The 24,261-nt window shown below is 36.2% G+C and overlaps 2 protein-coding genes across 3 annotated transcripts; one reads left to right on the top strand and one right to left on the bottom strand.

Annotated features, from left to right (window-relative positions):
• The first annotated feature begins 9,778 nt into the window (after nt 1-9,778).
• Nucleotides 9,779-19,515, top strand: LOC114516267 (ventral anterior homeobox 2b-like). The gene is made up of 4 exons (XM_028535694.1): nt 9,779-10,034; nt 12,230-12,298; nt 14,949-15,220; nt 19,243-19,515. The coding sequence occupies exons 2-4, from the start codon at nt 12,270-12,272 to the stop codon at nt 19,488-19,490; spliced, it is 549 nt and encodes a 182-aa protein (XP_028391495.1). The 5' UTR covers nt 9,779-10,034; nt 12,230-12,269; the 3' UTR covers nt 19,491-19,515.
• Nucleotides 19,516-19,559: 44 nt separating this feature from the next.
• LOC114516265 lies at nt 19,560-24,244 on the bottom strand. 2 transcript variants are annotated; one of them, XM_028535690.1, is made up of 5 exons: nt 23,907-24,244; nt 22,705-22,853; nt 21,300-22,059; nt 20,502-21,193; nt 19,560-20,411 (listed from the first exon to the last, which is right to left on the bottom strand). In XM_028535690.1, exons 1-5 carry the CDS (start codon nt 24,041-24,043, stop codon nt 19,951-19,953), a joined length of 2,199 nt encoding a protein of 732 aa, XP_028391491.1. In that variant the 5' UTR covers nt 24,044-24,244; the 3' UTR covers nt 19,560-19,950. The 2 variants fall into 2 exon arrangements, with proteins under 2 accessions (XP_028391491.1, XP_028391492.1); XM_028535691.1 differs by having other exon boundaries at nt 22,711-22,853.
• Nucleotides 24,245-24,261: the final 17 nt, after the last annotated feature.

Here is a 24,261-nt window from a genome sequence, read left to right as displayed (position 1 = left end):
TTGAACGACGTGAAACTTTGACTGAAGACGAATTGAGGCTTGAGAACTTTGGAGAACTTTATTTTCATTCTTTTCATCTTAAAGAAATGGGATATAAAAAGTTTTATTCACAGCAAATCGTTAACGACGATCATGCACGCAATGATAACGTTGGATAAAAAACTGGAATTCTGTTAAATCAATTCTGTTAAAACAATTCTAAAACTGATCAAAACTTGTCTCTTTTCTGTTTAATTCCTACATTGATGCTTCGTATATTTCACCAGATAAGCAAAAAAATGACAGTTTGGGATTTCTACAATTTCCTTCGCAATATCATGGAAGAACTGAGCTTTCATCAAACAGGATTAAAATGACAACTTTCGATACACTGAACACCACTGCGTGAAATGTGAAATTTGTTTTCAATTTCGAGCATTTCCTCAAGGATTTCCTTTTAATGACAATGTTTCAAGAATTACTCATGCCAACAAAAATTTGAAGTATTGAACCTAGTATAGTTATTAAAACGGAAAGGAAATGTAATAAACATAGCTAGTGCGATGTTGATTTTGAAGATAACCTTTCCTATTCCACCTATCCACGCATACAATATTTCTTTTATTCTGAGGTCAATTTCCACTTCATCGCTTGGAGAACAATGAACTCATTCAAACACAATTCACACAAGTCTAGGTCGTAAAACTAAAACAATATATTTCTAGTTATATCTGCCTTTGTGCTTCTACTAATTTCATGAATAATCGAGTAGGTTTTGCCCGTTTTCACAGATGATTCAAATTATTTTCTTGTCTAAAGGCCAAAAGTGTTTCCCGTCGACAATTATTGATTTAGCAGTTAAACATCATTGTTCGAGGCCCTGCGTGATTCCTAATCTTCGCGTGAGAGATTTTTCTGTACAGTAAGGAGTTGATGTCAAGCTCTACAAGGGGGATTTGTCAGCAGAACGTTGCCGAAAGGGTAAGTTTTGTTTCTCAAAGCAGATGGTTAACAAAGAGAAATATTGAGTCGGAAGTGCAAGATGATTGGTGAAGGTTTAATCTGACGTGTGCTGTGCTAGCGTTTGTCACTTTAAGATGTAGCAACAGATAAGATTCTAAACTCGCGTATTTCCTGCGAGAACATGCACCTACTTTTATACCGAGCTCATCATAATATAAATGGCGTCTGATTGTAAACAAAGTTTCCACAATAGGAGATGTTTGAGCTAAGATACTTCTCTAATTGTACTACAACAAGTATCAAGTTCGCGCGCCATATGCAAATTAGATCAAGTCTAAAACCATTAGAATACATGTTGTAATGAAATAATGTACTTAAGATAATGGAAACGCAAGACAGTATCAAATCATAATTGTTCTTTGTTTTACAAACCTGGCACTTCATCAAAATCTTATGTACTTTTCCTTGAAGGCTGTTTATGAATCCTTGTTGAAATATTATTACATGACTGAAGAATTTCAAACCTGCCAATTTATTTATATTTTGGTTCAGTTTAGAGAAAATATAAAAAGTCTAATTTGATGTGCAGCGTTTAACTTATCTTCTGACTTAGATTATTAGAGTAAGTAAATCTCCCACCACCAGCAGATTAATCATGTTTATAGACTGTTAAACGACCATTTCGTCGATCAATATTTTTATTTCAATTACTCTATATACAGCCATAAAGGCGTCATAAGCAGGAATGGCCTAAACTTATCTAAACATAAGTAAATACAGCATGTCACTAAAGTCAGGCATTCTGTCTCGTTGCATTACAGTCTTTACAGAATATTGAGACAATAATTGTTGAAGTCTTTGCGGTATTTTTGTGAATATTTTCCTTGCTAGATTCTTATTTGAAAGTCCGGCGAATCATCGTAAAATTTACTGCTAATGCAGTTTTTTTCCACTTACAAAACCCAGGCTGATTCTGCCAAGGCAAAGTTCGCAGAGGGGAGCCACATCTCAAGAGAATACTACACAAATTGCCAAGTAAATTATCGAAAGTGATAGCTTAATCCGTCGGGAACAGAATAAAGGGTTAGACCGACATGAGAAAATCTTTAAAAACAGATGGTTGTGTAAAGGCCGCATTCGTAAGATCTTAAAAGCTGTCAGATAAAACATATCACCCACCCACATTCACACCACACCGTACTGAGAAAAAACATTAGCCGTGCAAAACCAACAATCATTATTAACGGCTTGACACTTTCACACGAGAAATATACCTTTCCTTATTAATAAGAATGAGTCATTTATTTTAACTGCATGCATTCTGGGAAAAATAAATAGCCTCGTAGTTCATTGCAACAATACATAAGCATCAGTAAGTGTACTAAGTCGTTCTGTACTGAACACTATAAGGATACCACAGATTTTCCGTGATTCACGTGGAAATTAAAAATTTGAGACGAATCCCCCCCCCCATAAATATCATAACCATGGTTGTTCAAGGTCATTTCTATATACTGATTTATATGAGCAAGAAAATGAACAGTTAATCACAAGAATCTTGCTTATAGTCCATAATTGGCATTGGAAAATAGGACCAAAGCTTTTTCTATATATTTACGAGGCATGAATTGCAATTCTATGGTGCACATGCAGTGCTATCCACGATGGCCCATAAATACCCGCAGTTATTAATGGCCTATACAGAGTTACATTTAGCCACTTTGTTCAGGGACTAAAGAACTTTTTTATGGGTTTAAAACTTTTTTAAAACCTGACCCAATACGAAACCAATTCAATAAAAGAGGCTTCTAGAACCAGCTTATTTCTACTTGCTGGATTAACGATCCAAATACGAACTTCGCTGGAATAGATTAACGGTATTTCCACATCTTATTTTAGTTAAGATCGAACAATACTGCAGGTTGACCTTCTTTCTGGACAATAGGAAGGTGGGGTATATTTAACCCTCTATAGCTTCGGGGCAGGTGAAAGGATCGAAAGTTACAGTGATGAAAATAAGCTAATTTATCGTAGTAGGATATTATCACGACGCCACACTTACTTATGGCGACCCTCAGACTGACAATATCGAGACAGAATCTATCAAGATTAGTTTAAACAATTAGCTCTGTTTAGAATTTTGTTATCTTTACGATTGAATGATATTTCCATATGCCCATAAACAAAGAATAGCGAAAATTAAATATCCCCTTTGAACTGATTTACTTCACTCTCATTAAACAGCAAGCATGGTGTGGATGCCAGCACCTCAGAAGCAAGAAAGTTAACCTACTGCTGCACTTTGTGTCGCTGAATTCGAGAGTTATACTTGAACAGGCTGTCGTATATATAAGGACTTCACTACAGTATCAGAGTCGTTATACTTCGGGAAACCATTTGGCCATTAATTTATGTTTCAACACTATCTTGATATAAATTCCCTGATAAAAATCGATCAAGAGTAGTCGTTTACAATTAGCTATGTTTACGATTGGCAAATCTATAACTATGGAGATAACTAAACAATGTCTGAGTTTTGACTAAGTTAAAAGCCGATGATGCCTGTCGCTTTCTTAGATGATATGAGTACCTATAGTTATTTATCAAAATACTCTTGCAACCAAGTATTTAGCTAATGGGTTTTATTCAATTACTATCGTGAAGATATTCGCAATTTGGACAACTTTAAAATAGACTCTTGAACATCTCCTTGAATTCATCGTCCGTATCTAGACATTTTAACTCAATCAAGCTGTATCATGCCAACTCTATCTGATGCACAATGTATTGCATATATGCCACATTCTACACCCTATACTAGACTATGGGACTTTTCAATGGTACATGTTTGATGATTTTCTAGACATTTCATTCTCCAATACTGAAACATCCCCTGGGTTGAACAAACAATATCGCTAAAATGACTTCGTATACTGTGGCAGAATCTAATCGGTTTGTCTGAGGCGGCCGACGAGGTCACATTGAGTTGGTATGGGGTTGTCAATTTATGATTGAATTGTGTTTAACAAATGATAGCATGCATATTGACGCACGTACATCGTATAAGTTACAAGGCGAGGTCAATAAGATTATTTTAAAACTTTTATCGTACTAAATAAAGCATAAAAGATTCAAAAAATGTCAAATATGGTCGCCAAAATGTCGAGTTTTGTGACATCGTCGTGACGTTAACCGTTTGAACAGCAAGCAGTCTCAATGGAGAATTCTAAACCTGACTTTATCATTAATCAGTTTTAGATTGATAACAGCGTTTGTTTTAAATAATACAAACAGACTTTTTATCATCAAGCAACAAATGATTTAGTTCAATGTTCAGTTGTTGCAAGCAAATTTCAACAAAATTATTAATATATACACATTAGTTTGTTGTGAGGCACATTTGAGGAACATAAGAGTGTTGTGAGGCACATTTGGTTATCACAGGCGCCTCTGTTTAAATTCCATCTAAGATCATAAAATTATGACATTTCAATGCATTATTAAATTAATATAGGACCAGAATGCTTTGCAGGTATCATCTTGCAATCAGCAAGTGCGGCAAAGCATCATGGTCTGAAATATTAATTGTACTTCATCTCATAATTTATGAAGTATTTCAGTTTGAAAAAAGAGAAACCCGCTGCGTACAAGGACTGTTGAAAGAAGTTCAAGGATTAGCTGGGGTCGCCTGATTGTCGTTAAAATGTAATTAACTTTAATCAAGTAGTTAAGCCAGTCTAATAAAAACGCAGTTGGCATGAACTGTAGTTAAAACATAGTTAAAGTTCGTCCTTAAGGGCATTGGTAACCAGGGTTATTGTTGGGGATCTATAGTCGTCTTTGAAAAATGTTTTGGCTTTTTTTCAGATATTAGTGCGATATTCAGAAATCCCAATCCTTTTTTCGATGCACTTCTTAGTTTCTCATTGCCACAAGGTTGTGCATGATGATAAATTTCATCATCTATATTTTTTGTACTCATAATGAATGCTCTTCCCTGGGATTAATTAAGATGCTTATTCATCGATAACTGACTTACAAGTTTTTTGACACACCTTTCAAAATTGCTAAATCCTTTTTAAGGATGTACGTAGTTATTCGTGCATTAGACAGCATTGAGTGAAAAGTTGGATTCGAGAATACGAAATAATTTCTAACATATAATTAAATGCTTTGTGAACTTTTTTGAATATCAGGAAGATTTGCAGCGCAGATATAACGTTGTTATTATAGTCCCTACCAGCAAACCTAACAGCTTTGTTGAAGTGGTACTGACGTGCGTGTTATCATAACATTGCAGCTTTTATCACCAGAATGTTTTAAAAGATAAATCTTGACATAGAGTAGCAAACGATGAGAGCCAGTAACTCAACACTATCCCTAAACTAAGTGATGTTCTTACAGCTGGACGCCAAGGTGGTGATTTGCCTTCTCCTTATAAAGAAACGAGGATTTTGGATTGAGTCAAAAAAGAGAAAAGAAACACAAGCATTGGTAAATCTACGAAATAGGGCAGCTCTCGTGAGAAAAATAACGCATCTCATTGCCCTGAAAAGGAAAATGTATACCTAGATGCAGCCATCTGAAAAAACAAACTTTTCTTAAACTTGCAGCTCACTATAACTGATGATTCATGAAACTCTCGATATTTCTTGAACATATTTTATTATTTAGAGACGTTGCCGAGTTTCACTCTGATTATATTGGAACACATATCTCTTCCATTTGTTATCGTTTAAATTTTTGTGTATTCATGACGGCACATATTTGAAACATATAGTTTTTGGCGCGTGTGTTTTTTGGACTTTGTTCGTGTGCATTATTAATCCACAGTAATGTGATAAAATAACCAGTTTAAGAGGTTAAATAGCTAGCTTAGCTTTACGATTGATCTTGATCAGAGCTGCCTGCCTGCCGAAACGTCCATTCTTTAATGATTCTTGACAATATATCAAAAACCTTTGTCACAGTAGCAACGACTGTTTTCCACTGTGGCGTTTTTTAAGCGCGGAAAACTTTAAGTGCCTCCAAATTTTTATCATTTAACGAATGGGTCAACAAATGCACACTATAAAATATTCAGAGAACTTAGTTCTTTCGATTTATTTGCCGGCTTAGCTTTTTCAAATATGATATATTTACGGATTTAGACTTTTACGTGCGTGCATGTAGGTGGATGTGTAAAAAAATCCGATAGTGAAAAGCAGCCCTATAAAACTGTTTATATACTGAGACTGATTATAGAAGTATCGCCTTCAATGTGGTTGGGAAAAAAAGCCGCGATGATATTGGTAATCTGTGCTAAATGCACATCTTAGCTACAACTTCCTATTTCATCGTTTTCAAATGTAAAAGACCAACTGACTGCCAAGTTCACAGCTTCCTTAAAAGTCAAATTAATTTTGGAGAATGTGATGGAAATAGTTTAATTTAACTAAAAGTCCCAAACTACGTAAATTTTAATTTGTAATCTTGTTAAACCACACGATAGCCCGCTCCGTGGTGTGAAAGATACTTGATTGATATTGTACTTTAAAAATCATCCTTCTTATTATCTTAACGTAATCCTCTAAACACGAGGTGTTAAGCAATCTTAGTCTCTGGTCAAATTATTTTATGGCTAACAATTCTTACTGGAATGCAGAAATATTGTCACGAAGAACTTTATTAACCTAAATTGAGCGAAGTTGTTCAACTATTAATATTGACGAAATGTAGACACGAGGTGAACTGATGCATATAAGATGGTGAAGTTGTATGAACATATATAGAATATTTTCTAGTACAAACTAATTAGAAAGGTGTTTGGAATATTGACGTGAAATCAGCCGTAATCAGGACATAACACCCCGGAAACACAGTACTACCAGTTGACGATTAAAAAAAGGTTTGACCACATCTCGTTTCCTAGTTCATGTTAATTGGAATTTGAAGAACATATAATTTGTTTCTAGATCAGCAGAATCGTTTCAGATTGTTTCAACGTAACGTAGATAAAATAGGATGACTTTCATCACTTGAACACAGCCCATGCATGATGGCATTCTGCTGTCATATTCATGCCAAAAATAGCGTCACAATTTGCCCTAAAAACCACATGGGTAGGGCAAAAACCGAACATTATATATATACTTGTAATGTCATCTAGATCTAAGGCTATAGAGTTCAGTGAATACATCACAGGATTCACCATAGTAGCGCTGTGGTATAGATGAGCCCCAGAATTATATGATATACTTTCAGATTCAAAATTATAGTCTGCATATACATTAATTTGCTTTGCCTGGATAAGTTTTTATGAACGCGAAATTCCTGGCCTAACAAAAGCAGAGATATACTGAAATAATTTCTTATAACTGTTCGGTTGGCCTTGGTAGGTCTCTGGCGGAAGGTTGTTGGTTTATCTTCTTGAAAGATTAAGAAGTTTTAGCAATTTCTTTTGTCTCCTGGCTTCCTATAATAGCAGAGCTAAGCCAACGTGCAGCCGTGAAAAGTACCATATTAGATGTTAACTAGAGGGGGAAGTTGACCTAACACTATAAGTAAATTATAAAATTAAAATCTTTAAAAAAAAAGAACATTGAAGCGAATTCATAAACCATATTTTTTAAGCAAACATATAACCTGCGTAATCATATAACCAAATTAATAACCTCGGAACGTTTAAGCATTATATGAATGATGATCGTCTCAAAGTGAAAATGGATCTTTTTTTCAACAAGCAGGAATTGCTGGTTCACCTTTGCCATGCATTAGTGAAGACATAAACCATATACACGTTGGTGTATTCATTAACTAATTAAGTAACATGCATACAAGCGTGGTAACTAATCATTTCCTGTTTATAGTATACTTGCAGAATGACGTCTTTAAGATCAGGAAAGGATTACAGTAACGCTTTCAATATCGTATACACACATAACTTTTGCCGGTCACAGGATACACTAAGCCAAAAAACTTTAGTAAAATGAAATCTGGGATCAGTTGCATGAAGTAGTTAAGATAATCATAGTGCAATCAAAATCAGGGACTCTCCCGTCAACAACGATTCACTTGAGTAATTGATAATTAAAAGTGGTTGAGAGTTTCTTAAATCATCCCCAGATGTTCAAAAGGGAAGTTTGAAATTCTGTTTTGCGGGCGGCAAAATGCAAAAGAACATCTCAATGCAAATAACCAGGAATCAATTTTGCTTGACCTTGACGCAAAACCTTTTATCTATTTCATATCACCCTCATATAACCTCGTCATCAATTACCCAGCGATAGCATTTTTAATTAATCACGTAGCTATCATTCCCGTCTTATTTGTTATGTTTACGTCAGCCCACACTTTTTTAAATTTCTCAACGATACTGGCAAAAGTGTTTTCCCACATTGTTGTGCGTATTTTCACCGCCCGGTAAAGACAATTGGCGCCATGGCTCACTACTGGGAACCAGTCACGCGATTTATTCCGTTTATTGTCTTTGCATGCGCACATGTCACGCACTTGGCAGACTTTTACAATCTCGAAATGATCGACAGCATTGCAATTAGGTTCTTGCCAAAGAGGAAAATATTTTTTTATAATATGCATTGTGTGTTATAGGAAATAGCATCTTCTGATGCTGCATAAGCCGGCAATGAATCATCTTTAGTTTGTGGAGCTTAATCTACCCTTGACTGAATGGAGCCTTGGCATTATTATCAATAATATTTTTACTGTATTGTACACATAACCTGCCGCGATTGATATGCAACAATCAAAATTCACTGTGGGACATTAATGACAAGGTCACAAATGGTCATCTTTGTTTTCAATTTAAAAATGTTTACATCAATTTATAGTACACGTCAAGATAAGGTGTCAAGTAGGTACACTTGGGTATATTTAGGATACTGATACTGGGATGCATTACCCTGACTCAAGCTAAAGACTTATAAAGTTCAAAAGAGTGGAACCATAAATGAGCAGAGCCTGACCACACCACAAGATAATGTATCATTTAAACCTAAAAGGCGTCAGTTCCTTTCTTCACGACGAAGTATCAATTGTGTACCCCAGCAGGGAGCGGTTCAAACGTCTTCCTTTCGATCTATATTTAGTTGTTTCAAACGTTGTTCACATAAATATACCACGAGGTGTTAAAATTGGTGGGAATCTATTCCAGCAGATGATGATAACGTGTCATTTTCACGCATTTGCAAGGATTTGTTTGTTTTAGAAATTTATCCCAATAGTCATAAAGTCTGCACGGGATGTGCCTTAGAAAACTCAGCAGAAGGATTCATAATCTGGTCACTGACAAAACCTGTTTAATATCAACCATCTCAGCAATTAATTGTCTTATAAAAAGACAGAATATTATCTTACAGTATAAAAATCACTCGAAGAAATTCTCGGCAATTTTCACAAGGATACAATAGACGTGTTCTTCAAACATCGAAACACAGTTCTCAAGAAGGGTTTGAGTGATAAAAAATGAGTGAATAACGAGTCAATATTATCCTTTATATGAATTGCAATTTAGTAAACAAGGTCTTTGAAAGTCACTTGCTGTCATCATACAGACTGGGAATAACTGGGAAAGGAAACATTTTCATTACGAACTCCCTAAATAACTTAGTGTTCAAACATTGTGCGACATATAAATACTTTCTAGAAATCAAGTGTTCTCCGAATTTCTGAGTACTTTCCAAGGCTTACTCGAAAACAAAGCACTTCATATATTCGCATTTAAAGAGATTTCGTCATAGGTATGCGCGTAGAAGCCAATAAGAATAATCTACGCTATGACATTGCGCTATTTGAATAGCCCCTGTGGCGATTGCGGTCAAATCAGCGTAAAATGCGTTCAGGTAAACCACCTTCAAACGGTACCGCGTTTTGATTTCATTTCAAAAACATTTCGGTTTGCATTTTCAGGAGAGATTGTTTCTGGGACGAGTATATAGGTCGTTTCGTTGGGAGAGACGCGTCAATGAAAGACTAAATTAAGTGAATTGCTGTTGAGACAACACAATAAAACTGTGTGGGTATTGTAACATATCACATACTTCAAACTTCAGATCAACAAACAAAGATTGACGAAGGACTCTTTTTAACTCAGGGTGAGTAAAACATTAATCTTTGACGGGATCCATCTACAAAATGCTGGCATATATTTTTCAACAGCTTTGAAACAAAGTGAAAATGCACATAAATACTCGCTGGAGGTTCCAGCTTGAGTGATCATCGCAGTTACAACCTCGTGGGTTATTAAGGAACTCAGGGGGTTTGTCAATACCCAAGTTGTTTTGTAAGTACGAAACTATAGAAAAGTATTCATGGACAATATCTAAATATTTACACATTACTCAATTTCCTGAATAAGCAACGTTTGAAGGAAGATAATATCGCCTCGTGTGTGATGATTATAATAATATCTGCTCGTATATACCTTTGTCAATGCTCAAATCACGTAGCGTATTTAACAGATTGCGCTGCAAGAGTATTTTGCAATTATTCTTGAACTAACTAGACACTGTACTTGCTATCTTATCGATTCTTACTCTGCATGTGATCAGACGAACTATATTCTGCCTTGTACTCAATCAAGCCCTTACTGTATGCTGTACAACAATGAAAATGTACTGTATTTTACACACTGTACATTTATATGTACGCTGCGTTAATTTGGGATAGGCTCAGTTCAATAGTTCACATCAGATCACATAATATTGACACAATAAATTAAAGTCATAAGTCGACAATGGTACTGCAATAAGCCGTCTGCATCAAACACAATAATGACATTATTGAAATCAAAGAACACAAATAAGTCTGACTTCTTAATAAAGAACTCCAGAATACTGAGTAAATCGAATATAAAATGTATGTCCGTCCTGTATTTATGGTGACATTTCGATAATATGCCGTGTGTAATATCATAAGTGAACATCATAAAAGCATCTCTCATTCCACAATTTAAAAGACAAATCACCTTCTTAAAAATACAGAATTGCCTCAAGGAAATAGCGCTTGCAGTCGCAGCTTGCTTTAAAACTAACGGATATGAAAGTACTTCCACGGGACAATTTTTTATCAAATTTACAAGCCTCAAGCATGTCTTTATAGTTCATCAATACCTACCGCAGAACATGCAGGTTATCAAGAGTCGGATTGTTATGCTTGAGGAGATAGTTTAATGGTAAGATAAAGTTCAGAACAGTGGTTGTAAACCATAGAAAACTCCCAGTAATGCTGGATATAATAACTATGAAACAGACTTTCATCTCAACGTTTATGACCGAACAGTTTAACCTTACTAACATTCAAATTCTTCTTACCAATCATAAAACTTTGCTCAGTATCAACAGCTTCCTGTACTGATATTGTAGGAATTTCATGGTTCTTGTTTAGGTAACATCAAAGTAACTTATTTATTTGATTCTTTAAGTCACAAATGCTCACTTTGTGATATGGTTTTATCAGTTTATAATCAGAGTTTGCCAAGACAACCATGAAACGTCTTGCGACTTGCCAAGCCTCACATGGTTAAAACCTTCTTTTGAAAGTTAGGTCATAGTTGGTTGTTTTGTTATTTAAATTGAGGATGACAGAGAGGCGTGATTACAATGGAACTGAATTGTATGCGTGGCAATGTCGTCAGTAAACTGATTGTTTGATAAACAAGAAAAAAAATTACGCGCATCCTATTCCATTGTGTTCACGCATCCGTGGATTCACACGGGAGCCTAATTTCTGCTCAGGGATCGGGGAACCATTGCATTTTTTCTGACTACATGACGAAGCATTTTTTTTACCACTTATGTACAGTGGGGCAATGCGACATTTCTGTGACGGTTATACAAGGTCAAAAACAAAAAGTATTTTGATTTAATGTTTCTGATTTTAGGCCTGCCTCTGTGCTTTTTAAAAATGTTCAATACAATCTAGGTGCAATAAAAATCAACTTTTTTCCTGTTTACTTGTCCGTGAATCACTGATTGTCCGGAGGGAAGCTGTACCTCAGGTTTCTTGGCCTTCCTGTTACCTGCGTCAAAGGAGATAAAAAACTTGAGCAGAGTCGGTCCTTGATGTTTAGCTTAGGTGTACATTCTCATACTCGCCTTATAGCCAAATGATTTCTTTTGAAAGGGATTGTGGGAAGGGATATATGAAAACACTCGAAATCCCAAAAGCACAGGCGGTCCTGGTAATCCTATAGAAGCCGCCTATACTGAATACTGGATATAAATATTTAGATAAAACTGATCTATTTTTTCAGATTAATACAACCACATAACGCTATATTGAATTTCAGACAATCCTTGGAACCACAGAGACACAAGAAATTCACCCAAATGAAGAAGGTGCTTCCAGGAAACGTAAGGTTAGTTTTAATACCTGTCCGTGTTATTCAGGGAGGGAACGATCTGAAACCATTTTCATGTTGAATTTTGATCACGCCTAATGCGAGAGGTTATGCATCCACTTGTCTGGAAAATATACCCAGATTCAAATCCAGTTTTCACTGTCGACTTATTGAGACTGTTTATTTTACTTTTTACCATAAACTTGGAATTTGTTCTGCCAAATAGGATAATGTTTAATGTTTGCGTCAATTGCGCCTACTTGAATCATCAAAGTATTAATGTATAAATCATTCCGGGATGATGAAGAACAAACTCAGTTATTTTTCTTTCTTAATCTTCAACTTCCAACGTTTAAACTGTTGTAAGTTTCAACAACAGAGGCTATGCCAAAAGTTAATCAGTAAACACCAACAGTTGAGAAAAATTACTGATGAGAACAATGGAACATTCCAATCAATCAACTGTCTCTGATTGACAACACTGTCATGCTAAGGCTGATAACAAATATTACATGAGCGAGTCTCGCTTTCCCTCTCGCTCTCTCAACATTGAAATACTTTTCGCAGCAATGACAGTAAAGTGAGGAACAGAGGGCGTTAGAAGTTAGAGTTAGTAGGCGTATCCAAGGTTATATAATTCCTTATCTAAACGGAAAAACTAACTGATCTTCATCTCAGAAACAACCATGTGAATTAATTAAGCAAAATGGTAGTTTTCAATCGGTTTAAACTAATTACAGAAATCCGCTCTTCAGTGTCTACGCGCACGACGCTCTGATATCAAACCAATAGACACTAAAATATTAATTATTGATTGGAATACACAGGAAACAAATGAACTCGCAAAAAATACTGGAACGTATGTTAATTGTTAATGTTTATTCCCGCGCTTGATCAAACTTCACTCATGCAATCTTACCGCATGTGAAGACTAGTCTTGGGCATGCGCAATTCGCGCAAGAAAGACAAATGTTTTCTTCGGTCTTTCCAATGCCTCGGGATACACGATCCTTAGGATGTGACCTTGCATGTTATTCACGATATGACGTCGTTCTTTAATTAATGTGCTGTATCGTGATGAATTGCTCAAACAAGCGGCCTCATTTAATTGAAAACCTCCGTTAAACCTCTTGTGAGTAAAACGCGTCCTAAACAAAACTTTTAGTCTACGGACGTGGTATGAAGAATTCCTGCAATGCTTTAAGATAGATTTAGATAGAGTTGATAAAAAGGGATAAACACATTTTTCAGATAAAATAGTTTGGTTAACATACTATTTAAGATTCACTGAATTACCAGCTTGGGAAAATGTATTGCTTTAACGATAGCCATGCAAAGTATTGATGATTATTTCCAGTTGTTTTACAACATATTCAATAACAGAATTTTACGATCCTTAAATTTTTTGGTAAATAAAGAAGTGATGCATATAAAAAATGGAAACAGGTTCCTCAATACGACGCAGACGGGACACGGAAAGCTAGCAACAAAAGATTAGCCCAGTTAAGGGGATATGCTGGGATTTCCTTGCTGACATTAAAGCAGTTTCAGCAGTGATGAATTCTCCTGAAAACGAGACATTCAAACTAAGTTTTTCTTGAAGTGTTTATAAGGCGCCGGACAGATATCGCGTGTGAAATCACGACCCAGACGTACAGTACCAAGAAATTCTTCTGAGATTTTAGTCGCTTGATAATCCCAGATGTTTTTATTGTTCAAATTCAGCATCGCGTGACGAGCGTTTTTTGGCAAAATCCCAAGTAATTTTGTTTTTATAAGAATCGTACAATACGCCCATTCTTCGCATTCCAGAAACTCATTGCGTGATGAATATGCAAGGAGACTGTTTTACAACAACACGTATAATATTAATTCATATTTTCTACTGTACCGCTTGACACATTATCCTGGTTTCCCGATTAAGCTTAACATATTCTTCTGACCACGCAAGTCGGAAGGCTTCGCGCGAATTTGACTCGAGGCTAATATGAATTTAAAGAAACCGGAAAATTTAATAACATTCTTCAAAACTTTCGGATATCGAGACCGCATAACTTTGGATTTGGTTCGAGATTAGGATGATAATAGACTATTATTCGACATTTGTTACTACGTATGCCTCCCATTGATGTGGAACGAAATTAACATTTTGTACGCGCCATGTACGCGTGTGTGTAGAAATTTCACACAAAGATAAAACGGAGGTGATACTGTAAATGTTTTGATTATAAGACGTAATTTCCTTCTTCCTCTGCCGAGGTATTCGAAATACTACCAAAGTTTACCGTTGTTGTGAACTATTGTAACTGCTAGAGGAGCTTGCAACAATTTTTAGCGCCCAGCAACTTTGATAATACGAATTTTTATAATACGAATTAACCTTCACATCATGTGCAACTGACTGTCATTATACGACTCGTGCCCAGGCTCTATATACCGAGCTCCCCAGGTCTCCTTGTTCGCTTAAATATATCATGCACAAGGACACGAAGTCATGCTGTGTCATGCGTCAATTGGTTTAACTCGTCCACGCGGTATAAATACAAGTTACCCACAAGAGGGTTGGTATATTTACAAATGATTTAGTGGTGCATTGATCGAAGAAACTCCGCCCATCTCGAGCCAGCGCGCTTTATGCTAATATGATGTCCATCTATTCATATTATAGTGAGTATAATAAACAGTCAGGACAGTTTCACCGTGATCAGAACATGGATTATAACTCAAATTCATTTCAATGGCCACCAACTGACCCGATAAACCAAAATAAACAAAACAGTCCAAGTGAAGCCGTTTTCTCGTATCCAGCTGGTATCAGAGAGTTACCTCAGATTGATCAAGAGGAGATGCTTAGCTGGTATCGTACGGTTCCACTGAGCCATGATCCACAAGATTATGACGCTCGTGAAACGATGCAAGAACTTCAGTTGAACAGAAAAGGTACAATTCAATACTGGCATTAATATGCTTTATTAGCTCAAGAACTCCCTCGCACTTCATTTTTAAAACACATGACGTAAAATTCACGAAATCAAATTCAGCTTCAGGACACGAATCAACGCTTTAAACTACGAAATATCATTTCAAAGCGCGGCAGTTGCGAAGACGGAAATGGTGTCTACAATTTAAAATTCAGGTTCAAAGTGGCCTAAAACAGTTGTAAAAAGGCAATCAATAGAGTTGGATGAATTTCTCACCAACAATATTCCGTTATGAAAACCATACGTTATGGGTATTTATCGGAGTATTTCGCTAGCTAGTATACGTCAACTTTAAGCCATAGGATTTTGCCAATACACAGGAATTATATGCAGTTAAATAAGTAGGCTTATTCCTCACCCATATTTACGCTCTCACTTCTCACTGAGAGCAAGATGAGGTCCAGCTTGTGTTTAGTTTTCAATGACGATATCTCCGTTGGGAATTTAGGACTTGTTTTTCAGGATATTTCACCCCAAGTTTTGCCGTTATTTGAAGCACTCTTACTATTTATCAGTCAGAACATGACTCTTTATGACTCTTTGTCATATTCATTGAGTTTTATAGCCTACAGGTGTTAATAAAATATCTCACCTTTGCTGTCCTGACTTTCAGTATATATAAGATAAACAAAATTACAATAATCTTTGTCATCAAAACTACGGCGCCGTTCCTATCGACTATAATCGACTTAACACACACGAAAAATTTTTAGCTGTTAAGGCAATATACAATTTAGCAGGACAGTCGCTCACCAATTCGAACTTATACTAAAGCAATCAATAGGCCTCATTCAACCCAGATCAATTAGATACAAATGAGTATATTACAGCAATTTTTCATTGCTTATTTTCCAGTCATGATTTCCTTCATTACTTCAATAAATCATAGTTAATTACTTGCATGTATTCTCGATGTTAAAGAGCATATGAATGATGTATACTCCTAGGTTTGTACGAATTAAAATCCATGTATCTCTCAATATAAAGGTACCGTTAGAATAACCTTGAAGCATAAAGAAATCCCTTATGTCTCTCATTGGCAATGACCTCTTTAAGATTTTACGTTCAGCTTTTTTCACCTTTCAATACCACTTTAAATTGAAGTGTTTTCCTTAACAGGTTATAAATAGCACAGATAATCCTTATTAATTTAATCTTATATTAAAAATCACGCTATTGAATCGTTCATTGTGATCACGCTAAGGTATTCTCGAATAGACTTGGATTCTGAAATAGGATGTATTTCTTGCGGTATTTATAACCTGTAGGAATCATCAATTTTGCTGGAAATTTGAATTTTCTAGAACATGAATTGTTTAATTAAAATATGATATCATTTGCCGGTATTTTCGCAGGTAACACCGACCACTGGTTAGTGGCAGTAAAGTATATCATAAAACGAACATAAAATTCGAACATAAAATTTGATCGACTGCGCCTTTCAAAATCATACTCGTGACTCAGAACTAGATCTGAGACCATGAACCAAAATTAACAGTGACGGAATCATATTTTATGGACATTTGACACGATTTTATTTTGCGCAGCTGTTTCTATACATGCGTCAGAATTTCCTGGTTGAAAAAGGTCTTCTTGTGATGACCTACATAATATTGTAGCGCGTTTGAAAAATGCGTAAAAATTTAGCTTCGGAGGGATGAAAACTAAGCGGTGATAACAGTAATTCAAAGCAACAGTAATTTTAAAAAAAGTAAATATCGCGTATCGAATATGATATAAGTTTGTGCGTGCAGTACGTCATGTGTGCTGTACTCAATCACACTGTCAAAATCACTACAAACTAGTTTGTAAATTTACGCTCTTTGTGTGGCACTCACCGCAAGAAGGTTTCCTTGTTTTACGCTGTGTTGTGTCTAGCAATATCGCTCCAAAGTACCGCTAAAGTATTGCCTGAAGGGTCAGAGTAGTAAGAAAAGGTCAAAACACTATCAAATATTGTGACTGATTACTTTTTTTAACCCTAAACGTAAATACGCAATTGGTATTTAAAGATTTTATAGTCTCGGTGCAAATATAAACTTAAATTGTCATGGAATTTCGTTGTGGGCGTGCAATTCATTTAAAGCACCATAGACATTTTAAAAGCGCAGAAAATGCAAATTGTACATATTGAAATATTTTTAAACTTGAATTTAAATAAAGTACAAACGAATTAGTTTACCGTGGGAACCGGCCAACTGCACAAGCAACCTAAGTTGTTTGTTTTAGTAATTTTGATGTTTGTACTTGGATTTTGCGTGGATTAAATTAGCAAGTGTGAATATATGACGCAGGAGTTACAACAGTGTCTATGATATATATAGCGACATTTGAAAAAAATTGACCTCTTTGTAACCGAGAACATGGCCAAGGGGTTGGTTACCTTAATGGAAAGAGTAGGCTATGACTCAAAAGTAAACACAATACTTGTCAGAAAATTAAATCGTATTATAGTCGATCAAGCTCGCTTTTCATGACCATTTTTAGAAACAATCGCATTGCATTGCACCTGGAATTATCAGCTGTTGTTTTACTGACATTGTTACCAAAAACGACGATATTTCACTCGGCATTTTGCCACCATTGTAAAACCGGATGTTCTCAGGGGACAATAGTGAAATGAGGATGCATATAACTTTCCTTGTTCACCATGTTTGACGTTTTGCGAACACGATTGATACATATATATATATATATATATCACTGTTTCAGAAATTGTTGAATAAAACATTTCGGAGCGAAATCCAAAATCACTGGGTAGATAAAATCTCGTTCTCTGGTAGATATAACTTGAAGCTTTTTTGTGACTAGCCAAGTGCTCCAAAATCAATATTGTTTCATTGATTTAAAGGAATATAGAAAACGAGGGAGATCTCTGAACAAAGCACTCAAATAAATCAAAGTCAATTTAAAATTGTTTTGAAATGAAAAAATGCGCCTTAATTGCCAAATCTCTTTCCATTAACTTGTGCCCAGAGGCTATTGCGAATGTCAATGCGGAAAACACAAAAGAATTTTTGATAACGAAAGCCACACGAATATTTAGATGTGAAAATCAGATATACTTTATATAACAGAATTATCTTTGAAACAGATTTGAAAGAGTGTACACTCTTAGATAACCCAGGGCGGAGATTCTTTCAAAATTGCATAAATCTATGATCAAGTTTGATTACATAGGGAAGGGATAATGAGTGAATAAAGCTATGACATCGCCAAGGTTGTTGAAGTGGATGTGCGTAAGACATGATAAATACTTCGTTCGGTTGTTGATACCACAAACCATTTTGTGAAAACGAGAAACTCGTTTATAAAAGAAGGCCGAGGAAACTGGAAAGCAAGAAATAATAAACAAGTTTCGCCTAGTTTCCTGTTGTCATTTTTCATCTAATATATTTTGTTACAACTTCGGTTTTGTCTTTTAAATCACAATAAAAAGCCTCGAGCAGAATCTCCATTAAAAGCCACAGTTTCCGATAAACAAAAGATACAAACGATTGAGAGAATTCCGCGCCTTTGCGCTGATAATAAAATTAGATTAGGAATGAAGGTTGTAGACTTTGCTTGTAAACAAGTAGTTATGTAATTGCCAGAAGCGTTTTTTTTATACGGATTAGAAGATTTCTAATCAATCTTTCGCAAGTATGTCAGGGTATGTTATTGCACGAACCGAAGAACGATAACTTATTAATGTTTCTTAAAATCTTTTCAAAGCACATGTATTTTACCTTGCCTATTTTCCAAACATTCAAACGAAAGAGGTTCGGTTTTTCAAGTAGTTTATTTTATCAACTACGACATATTACTCTAATTATCATTTATGAATGTTGCTACCTGTTTGCTTGATATTACAAAAACAAATACAGTGCTTGATTTCTAAACAACCTTTAATTTAAAAGGGTTTAAATCTGGTGAAAGGTTCTCCAATGACATAAGTTTTGAACGCTGATTAATCTGGTTAAATGTTCATATGTTTTACAGAACGGTTGCTGACCGAGAGACAGAAAAGATTTCGCACGTCATTCACGACCTGTCAACTGGGGAGACTTGAAGAGGAGTTTGAACAAGATAAGTACGCCGTTGGTATGAAAAGAATGCGTCTTGCCAGAGAACTGGGCCTGACCGAGAAACAGATCAAGGTCTGGTACCAAAATCGTCGGATGAAGTACAAGAGAGTTTGTCAGCGGATTCACAACAAAAGAATGGCTGCCGTGAATAGCTACTGGTAGAGAGGACAAATTAGCATGCGCATTCTGTAAACACAGAGAATGAACTTAGTTAGCATTTGTTGCGCAAGCTGTTTTTGTACAAATTTTTAAAAAGTAAGTATTTAACGAACACAGAAACTTCATAATATACGTAAATTCAAAAATATAGACCATAGTGGTAAATTGATGTCTACCTATTTATAATAAATCTTCCTCTTCATAAATTTCAACTGAAAATGTATGTGTAGATAATAGATATTTCTAAAGAGATTCCCCCATTTGTGACATATCAATACATTCTAACTAAATCATACGTACGCAAATTTTGCTTGTAAATATTGCTTGGAATAAATTTAAAATGTCCTAAATGAACAATCTGACTTGTTGCTTGCTTCCACGAGCGTCCGGGATTGAGCATGCACTCTGTGCTGTGCCAGTCTTCAGAATGGTATCCAGCGATGACAATAGAAAGTAAGCATCATCACCCCTGTGTTTTGCAATAACAAAACTTCCTAGCATAAGGATACTGTTTCGCAATGCAAGCTGGTTGATCATTATAGCGGTTAAGTCGACTGATTTCTGGATTGATCGTGATTTGTTGTTTTGATACATGTGCTGTAACTTCGTATTTGGCTCCGTTTGGTTGAGTTTTGAATATAATCTGAAACCTCTTCAAATCTTTAGTCCTTCCTCCATAAGAAACTCTTCGATCTCCATCTTGATCAGTGGAATCAAACGTTCGAACTTTTTTATTAGCTTGCAAGATTATGGCGTCGAGGACACCATCCAGAGTCAGTTTATGGCATGAACTGTGCAACACTGTTTCTTTAGATAATTTATCATTAATGACTTTCAGCGCTGAAGCAGCTATCCTTTGAGCGTCTGTAGAGTTCGCATCCGTGGGCAACCAATGGAAGCATGGGCACCAGTGTTCAGCTATGCCTAAAACAATTGTTATGCACATTATTTATTGAAGTTTCCCCTGTAAAACTATACTGAACGTACATGAGTAATAATAACACCACAACTTACCCGCATCTTTACAAGTTCGGTTGCGTGGTAACCTCTCAAACAGACTTTGAGTCTGCTCGCCGCTTGGCGTACTGGGATAGGTTAATATATGACGTAATGTTGCGTGGACATCAAATGATGACGTGATAACGGCTTGATTCTTTTGTAAGTTCGCCGCGAGTTCGGGAAACTTTCGGTGAAACTCGGAAGGCAAGGATATTGAGAACCATGGTAGTCGCTCTTCTAATTTTCCTTGCATTGTATCCCTGTACTCTGAGTTTCTTGACCCATGATCACCCATGATAACCAACATCGTATCTTTAAGATAACCTTTATCCACGAACGTCCTCAGTAGCCACATGAGATCATCTTCAGCGAAACTCAGGTGGTTTGGGTGAGCATGCGCTAAATATGAATGAAAGGTAAACGCAAACTTTCTCGATGAAGGATAAGCATCAAAGAAGCTATTAATATATTTCAAAGTGTGATTGACCATTGATTCAGATTTTGAGCATCTCCCAGGCTCGTCTCGCTCGTGCATATCTTCTAAAGAAAGCCAGAACGGTCTCATATAATGATGAGTAGGTTGCTGAGAAAATCCTTCAAGGCGCAGGTTGAATGCGCTAACGCTAGGATCGTCTTCAGCATACAATGTTATGTAGCCCTGTCTCTCGTAATCTCTCATTACCCATGGCCAGTTATCAATAGGTTTCCTGAAAGATACATTAAAAGAACGTACAATCATGGGCCACAAGTAATTCAAGATAGTATCTTCATTGCTCGAATACATAACGGGGGAAGGGTGTATGTTACACTTACCCTCCAAATGAGGTTCGTCCCTCTGGTAGTTTTGTCTCATCCTTTCCAGTAAGCATTGCAGTCAGTACAGGGGTGGTCGCATCACCCACGATGGACATTCCTTCCATAAAATACGTGTTTAACTCTGTTTCTAGAAAAGACTTTACTCGCGGAAGTTTTCTTACAAAATTAGCTCGTGAAGTTGAATCAAAACCTAGAATAAGCACATTCAACTGCAGACCTTTGTCTCGAAATCCTTCAGCTATTTTATTTTGTTTTTCAATTAGATCAAGTCTGGGTGAAACGCGAGCATACAAATCAGAGGATCTTCTCCCGTCAATCCTATACTCCACACGAAAGAAATCAGACTGTCCAATATCCTTACTTTCATGTATGTCCAGCATCCCAACAAATGGCTTAATGGTTTTCTCATAACTAAAACTTTGGTCACCTTGTCTTTTTATTTTCTTAAGTTCAATAGAACTTTTAACTACGCTGTTTTGATTCACATTTTTTTTCAAAACTAGTTTATTGTTGACCACTTTGAACGCTGGAGTGTATGGATGCATGCCTCTACAAATCTTTCTTAAATTTGTGCCAACGTTGTTCTGAAGACGTGCAACATGCGGATGAAACGGATCCAAAGCTGGTATCTTACAAACTAAGGGTTCCTCTGGAGAACTGACAGATGCCATCTTTGTAGGTTCTCGTGTCTTTCTTAAACGTGGATTACTCATTTTCGTTGTCTTTTTAGACAAAGAAGGTTTTGTCGTAGTAACATCTACAACGGGAACAGTGATATCTTTAGCTTTGATGGTTTTCGCTGTTTTAACGCCAATCGTTGGCGCTAGTTGCCTGGGAAGAGAAGGGTTTAACTCGAGTGAAGAAGACTTCTTCCTACGAGATTCTTCCTTCCTACGTGATTCTTCCTTCCTACGAGATTCTTCTTCCTTCCTACGAGATTCTTCTTCCCTCCTACGAGATTCTTCTTCCTTCCTACGAGATTCGTCTTCCTTCCTACGAGATTCTTCCTTCCGACGAGATTCTTCCTTCCTACGAGATTCTTCCTTCCTACGAGATTCTTCCTTCCGACGAGATTCTTCCTTCCTACGAGATTCTTCTTCCCTCCTACGAGATTCTTCCTTCCTACGAGATTCTTCTTCCCTCCTACGAGATTCTTCCTTCCTACGAGATTCTTCTTTCTTCCGACGAGATTCGTCCTTCCTACGAGATTCTTCATGCTTTCTACGAGATTCGTCCTCCTTCCTCAAAGATTCGTCCTTCCTACGAGTTTCTTTATGCTTTCTACGAGATTCCTCTTCTTCCCTACGAGCTTCTTCATGCTTTCTACGAGATTCCTCTTCTTTCCTAAGCGATGCTTTGTTTTTACGAAATTCTTCTTCCTTTCTACGAGATTCTTTATTACCCGAACCTTCGTTTTTGACAGTATTTTTTAATTTCGTATCTTCAGCACTATTCTTGTCTGTTTTTTCCGTAAAGTAAACCACAGAATACTTTCGGGTCGGTAATGGATTCGTTGCCTTCACTGTTGTCATTTCTTCGGATAAACCAGCCCTGAAACATAGAACTTTAGCCTTTAGCCTTAGTTCAAAAGCGATTTCAACCAGCATTTACCTTAGCTTCATTCTTCACATATTAAAAACTCGTGATGATTTTAATTCTTTTTCGTTCACAAGAAACGCAAGGAGGAACACACGAATGAATAATTCGCACGTGTGGATCTATTGTTTTGTATTTTATGCAATAGTTAAAATATATTCATCAGTACATTTCATTATCGTTTTTCGAAAGCTCTTTTCGTCAGGCGTCGGGGCGAAAGTCAAGCATTGTAAATATGGATATATGCAAATTCTGTAAACTTGATTCAGCTGAATAATGAGGTTTATAAGAAGGAAGCAGTCGTATATTCTGTCAAATGACAAGCCCAACAAATTTAACACTAGTTTTAAACCGTATGAAAAACAAGTAGCAAAATATAGATACATTGATGATCGCAGGGTATGATAATTACTAATCGTTAAACATAAACAGAGAGACGTTTAAAAAATGTGAGAATAAGAACAGGTGATAGAATAATTATGCACATGAATTAAAATAATACAAAATGGCTATGGTTCAAACCTTTTGACCTATGCCGACAATAATCCTGCTATCATATGATCAAAAACAATTCTTAATTTGCTGTGGGTTAGCCACACTGACTCTAGTAATTTAGTTTCAGGTAATTCAAAGCTTTGTTAGCGTCAACTTAATTGTACTTTCCTCCTAACGGCTACGCCGGCTAGCGGCCTAATTATTGTAGTCTGCTTTCGAAGTATTGAGTCAATACATTAGGAGGATTTAATACCACTTTAAAAACAATCCTATCCCACGTAGATATAAAAAGAATCGTGTGTCTATGCTGTGAGAACCGAGGTGAGAACTGTATACATTTCCCAACATACAATGTATCTGTTTAACTACGGTTACTAAATCCATGTAAAGAAGATTATGTAAAAGCTTCAGGGTGGATAATTTTAATTATATTATACATACACAGTCATACTGAACCAGATGTTTGACGACAGACTCGACAGTTTCATTTAAAAAAACTGAGACATTTCTTACCGTGAAGTATCCGCATGATCTGTGTTGACATTATACATTCCTCCCTCTCTTCTACCGTATAAAAATAATGCAGTAACAAGACAAATCGCAAAAATTATCGCGATTATTCGCTTTCGTCTTGCTACGTTGACTGCCATAATCCCGCATGAAACGTGATACGCGCTTCACATAAACTTTGGTATAAATACGGCTTAATCGTCACCTCAGCAAAAAACGGAACTGGTAAAGCATGTATGTAAGCATGGTTTAAAAGGAAGTATACCAACATGAATACACTTCTCAAGATAACACTGAAATGCAGGAGGAAATTGGAAAGCTAATAAAATATACATATTCAATACACGTTTCGACCTTA

This window comes from Dendronephthya gigantea, unplaced genomic scaffold (assembly GCF_004324835.1).
Source record: "Dendronephthya gigantea isolate DGI-Jeju-01 unplaced genomic scaffold, DenGig_1.0 000005F, whole genome shotgun sequence".
NCBI lineage: Eukaryota > Metazoa > Cnidaria > Anthozoa > Malacalcyonacea > Nephtheidae > Dendronephthya > Dendronephthya gigantea.
Note: the sequence above shows the minus strand (reverse complement) of the source record. Positions and strands in the feature narration are given on the sequence as shown.

Coding starts and splice junctions, on each gene's coding strand:
- LOC114516267 (XM_028535694.1), top strand. CDS start 12,270: ATGAAGAAGGTGCTTCCAGGAAACGTAAG. Junction 12,299..14,948: donor GTGCTTCCAGGAAACGTAAG/GTTAGTTTTAAT, acceptor TTCATATTATAG/TGAGTATAATAAACAGTCAG. Junction 15,221..19,242: donor ACTTCAGTTGAACAGAAAAG/GTACAATTCAAT, acceptor TATGTTTTACAG/AACGGTTGCTGACCGAGAGA.
- LOC114516265 (XM_028535690.1), bottom strand. CDS start 24,043: ATGGCAGTCAACGTAGCAAGACGAAAGCGAATAATCGCGATAATTTTT. Junction 21,194..21,299: donor GGACGAACCTCATTTGGAGG/GTAAGTGTAACA, acceptor TGTATCTTTCAG/GAAACCTATTGATAACTGGC. Junction 20,412..20,501: donor CCGAACTTGTAAAGATGCGG/GTAAGTTGTGGT, acceptor CAATTGTTTTAG/GCATAGCTGAACACTGGTGC.